This window comes from Egretta garzetta, unplaced genomic scaffold (assembly GCF_000687185.1).
Source record: "Egretta garzetta isolate BGI_Z169 unplaced genomic scaffold, ASM68718v1 scaffold108, whole genome shotgun sequence".
Taxonomy (NCBI): Eukaryota; Metazoa; Chordata; class Aves; order Pelecaniformes; family Ardeidae; genus Egretta; species Egretta garzetta.
Window position 1 is genome coordinate 5270027 of NW_009260614.1, and position 4509 is coordinate 5274535.

Consider the following 4509-nt stretch of genomic DNA (forward strand, 5'->3'; position numbering starts at 1 on the left):
CGACTGACGAAAGGAAGTGCCAATTTTTTGCCTTAAGGGCATTTTGAGGCGGCCAGGACAAGGCCTGCACTACTGCAAACAGCAGCCTGTGACCGTGCACCGCACCCTCACGGCTCGCTGCTCTCATGGAAGCTTCCCAGAGAAAACCCTGGAGAAAGCTCCAGTGGCACACTGTTTGAAGGCCAGGAGAAAGACGTGTAAACAGCCGAGTAGATTTTTGAGGCATTTCTTCTTGTCATCTTGGAAAATGGAGTACACGCGCAAGGACAGACTACTGATTACTCAGAGAAAGCCAAACTATGGAAACAGGAAAAATAGTAGACTAATTAACCTAGATCACAGCAAAAGCCAAGAAGCTCTCACTCCTGTTGTCTTGAACTAAAATAGATCAAGTACTTCCTGTTTTATAAAATGCTTTCTGTAAGGGATGTTTACTAAAAGACAATGTTGGTGTGAGGACAAGGCTGCTTTAACAAATATACTTGTAGAATGGCTGCAGCTCAAATATATCTGCACGGCACGAATATGCAATGAACTAAAAATCTGTAAGATTTAGTGCTGTGGGTCATAGTTCTGACAAGCCACTGATTTCACACTTCACAAGGTGAGCTGCAGTGCAAGGTGAAATGGGACCTCTCAAGGATCTCTGCAGTTCCCGCTCCCAGTCCCTCTCCCCTTTAAATTATCTTCTTAAAAAAAGTGTGTGTCAGTATGGATCATAGAATCACTTTGGTTGGAAAAGACCTTTAAGATCATAGAGTCCAACCTTTAACCTAACCCTGCCATCCCACCACTAAACCATGTCCCTAAACACCTCAACTATCCTTCTTTTAAATACCTCCAGGGATGAGGACTCTATCACCTCCCTGGGCAGCCCATTCCAGAGCCTGACAACCCTTTCAGTGAAGAAGTTTTTCTTAATGTCTAGCCTAAACCTGCCCTGGTGCAGCTTCAAACCATTCCCCCTCGTCCTATCATCTGTTACCAGGGTGAAGAGGCCGACCCCCACCTCACTACAGCCTCCTTTCAGGCAGTTGTAGAGGGCGATCAGGTCTCCCCTCAGCCTCCTCTTCTCCAGACTAAATAACCCCAGTTCCCTCAGCTGCTCCTCATATGACTTGTGTTCCAGACCCCTCACCAGCTTGGTTGCTCTCCTCTGGACATGTTCCAGCAACGCAACATCTTTCTTCTAGTGAGGGGCCCAAAACTGAACACAGTATTCGAGGTGCGGCCTCACCAGCACCGAGTACAGGGAATACACGCTTCTGGTTTTCATTTGTCATTTCTTTGGCTATTTGGGTCAGTGACAAGTTTTTGTAAACATCTCTTGTTGGAGCTAATTAGTGTGAAATGTACTGCAAATTTATCACTGTTTTCCTTACTAAAAATTAAGCAAGTCGATAAGAGTTCCACAAAACCATAATTAACTTTCCTTTTGAAAACAAAAGGGATACATTTTTAAAATGTTTTTATTGCTTTAGTACTGCATGTTACCAAAAAATGTGTGTCGCAGCAAAACACTCTAAGAACAGGGATGAGTGCAAACCAAACAAATCAGAAAGTAAATTATCTATGAAACCACTGATTTCAGTGCAACAGGGAACAGTAATACAAATTTGGAAACATGGATAATGCAGAACTTTTTTTTTTTTCTCTGTTGGAGTTCCCAACATAGGTCAAAGTATTGCACTACACTGGGATTTCAATTCTTTTCCTCCCAGAGAGACCTAAACATTGTCCCCAACACCACCTTTATTTTGCTGGTATAGAAAAAAAAACTAGTCCTGAGAAAGACTGCAACCTATTCTGTCTTGCCAAGGCAATAGCTCTGAAATGTGCTGTCTTCAGATGCTGGACAGAAAGATAAGAACTTGGATCATAAAAATGTGGATTCCACACCACGACTACTTCTCAGATCTCTATTCCAATCAGTTTGTACTGATTTCCAAAAGCATAACTTCCCCAGGAACACAGCTAGCATGAGCACTTTACTCGGATGCTTCAACAGAACTCCACAAATCTTACGTTCTGTCTGGCTTTCTTCTCTTAGCACCTCTACAAAAAGGGATTCTGAAGTGAAGGGATGACCGATACCTTTATTTTTTGGTCCACACAAACATACTAAACAATACCTTCCTCTACCTCTGATGCCAAGTGAAACCAAAGTGCAGCTAAAGTTACCCAAATCCCTGGATGTGCAGCCATCTCTTTGGCACCACTGTCCATCTGATGTTGGTACTTGGCTTTTTCTGGTTAAGTCATAAATTGTGGTATTTTCTCTGAAGTGTTTATAGGCTGGCAAATTCCCATTGTGAGGACCTGTTCACAGCCTAGTGTAGCTTACAAAGTTAAAATAATCCTTTTTTCTCCCCTGTTCAGTATTTCTTTTAATGTTATGAGATAATTGACATTTCTTCCCTCTCTCTGCTCTCATTTATGAAGGTGATAATGCTTCTGAAGTATTTAATAAATTCCATCCGAACATCTTCAGGATCTTCTTCTAAGTTGGAATGTATTAGTTTCAGCTTGTTCAGCGGGTAAGCTTTAAAGGTAAATAAAAAATAATTAGGTGTGTTCCTTTTATAAAAGAAATATTCACAATCAAGCTCATGGGACAGCTCATGCTGAAGTCAGTTGGAATTCAGTAGTATCCAATGTTTGATACCCCAGATAACATACAACACATGAAGAAGAAATGCATCATAGCTTGTTAGCATTGCAAACAAGTACACCTTGTTGCTAGATTAAATTCTTCAAACATTGTTATTAAAGCTTAAAGTATTTGTTTTGGTCTCACATTCAGCTAAGCAGAATCGAACAATTCAGCACTGAATTGCAATTTTACTATTGAAGTGATATGACATTCTTTGATTACTTCAAAATTATGAAACGATTGTTATGTTACATATGTATTAATATATTAATAGTTATAATAAATATGTATTTGTTTGAACACTTGGAAGAGGTTGCCCAGGGGGACCATGTGTTCTCGTATAAACAGCCACAAATAATTCTGCAGTATATAAAATAGCTATTTCTGATTTTAAGAGGAAGATTATTAGATTTTCATTTCAAAAGGCTCCTATTCTCTTGATCGATAAAATGCAGGCTCAAACATGTCAGTTAACAGAAGATAAAATTCAGCGTAAGAAACAAACTACTAGTGATTATGACATACAGCTACAGACATCAGGAGTTCCAATTCCTGGCTCAGCTACATACTCACCGTGTGACCTTAGAGAAGTCAAACTTTTCTTTATTTTCCCTTTTGTGAAAAAGGAATATTGCTCATCTAGATGACCTTTGAAATTCATTATTTCTGTTTTCGCAAAGCACTCTACTATTTTTTGATTGGCAGATTTAATGAAAAATGCAAGCCATAAGGTATGAACAATTTAAAAGATAAATAGATCAATAAAAAACTCTTGAGTTAGAGATCGAGTTTTCCATCTTCTTACCCAAGGACAGATTTTCTGTGTCCCCCACACTGCCTGGCTTGTGATGTGCAACTAGGAGACACTGACTATCAAGCAGTGGCTGCTGCTGCACAAAACAGGAGTACCACATTTCAATTTCTTTCAGGTGACTGGGCAGCTCAGGATTGAAGATTATTATTACGCCGTGAGAGTCCTTCATCAGAGCTGGCCAGCATGTTTCAAACCTTGAAAAACAGGTGCATGGAAGATGGTAAGATTGATAGCTGGAAAACAGAAACACGCACTAAAACTTCAAGTTTTCTTTTTCACTCAAGAACACATTTCAGTATTTTTCTTTATTATAACATCAGTAATCTTGACAGTGATCTATCATACTGCAAATATTTTGACTTACCTATTACGTTAGTTGGTCCCATGATTTGCTGACAATGTAGTATTTGGTCAAATGCGTATTTAAACTTTCTCCCCAAAAATTGCTCTGTCCAGTTGTCAATTGTATCTTTTGGAAATGAAGGCCTAAATCATATACATACATATATACACATTGTTTGACGTCCACTCACATAATTTCAAGGAGATAAAGGCAATTACAGTCAGCTTCTGTCTCCTGTACCTGTAACTTCATTCTAGGAGCTATGGACTTTACTGTTATACTCAGTCCTCATCCAAAACAAAGTTCAGTGTCAGCTGGGATCATGGCAGAGGGTACCTAGTGTCAGATGCTTCATAGCAAAAACTATAAACAAATGTGATGGGGTAAAGAGGCAGGAATATCCCTGATCTCAAAGAAATCATTGGTTTTAGGCCTTAAGTACAAATATCTTGTGTAAACAGAACTACTATGTGAATTAAGTAGCCTGGAGGAAGTAACAACAATGCTGGCTTACTTTTGATCACCACTGCAATCCCACAACTCAAATCGACACCCAGCTCCCTTGCTGTTACCATTCAAGTTTGGCTTCTCATACTCCAGGATCCTGTGAGAATGAGCAGATATAAGATGTGGTATCATTCTACGCACCACTGCAACCAGAAAGTGGGACTTTCTGAGGGGCAGACATTGTCAGGGGGT

General features: G+C 39.8%; 1 protein-coding gene across 2 annotated transcripts; it reads right to left on the reverse strand.

The window, feature by feature from the left end:
* Positions 1-1794: 1794 nt before the first annotated feature.
* On the reverse strand, positions 1795-3917 carry IFT22 (intraflagellar transport 22). Of its 2 annotated transcripts, none has more exons than XM_035900614.1 (3): positions 3832-3917; positions 3459-3661; positions 1795-2542 (listed from the first exon to the last, which is right to left on the reverse strand). In XM_035900614.1, the coding sequence occupies exons 2-3, from the start codon at positions 3634-3636 to the stop codon at positions 2394-2396; spliced, it is 327 nt and encodes a 108-aa protein (XP_035756507.1). In that variant the 5' UTR covers positions 3637-3661; positions 3832-3917; the 3' UTR covers positions 1795-2393. The 2 variants fall into 2 exon arrangements, with proteins under 2 accessions (XP_035756507.1, XP_035756506.1); XM_035900613.1 differs by having other exon boundaries at positions 3459-3700; positions 3832-3899.
* Between the last annotated feature and the right edge of the window lie 592 nt (positions 3918-4509).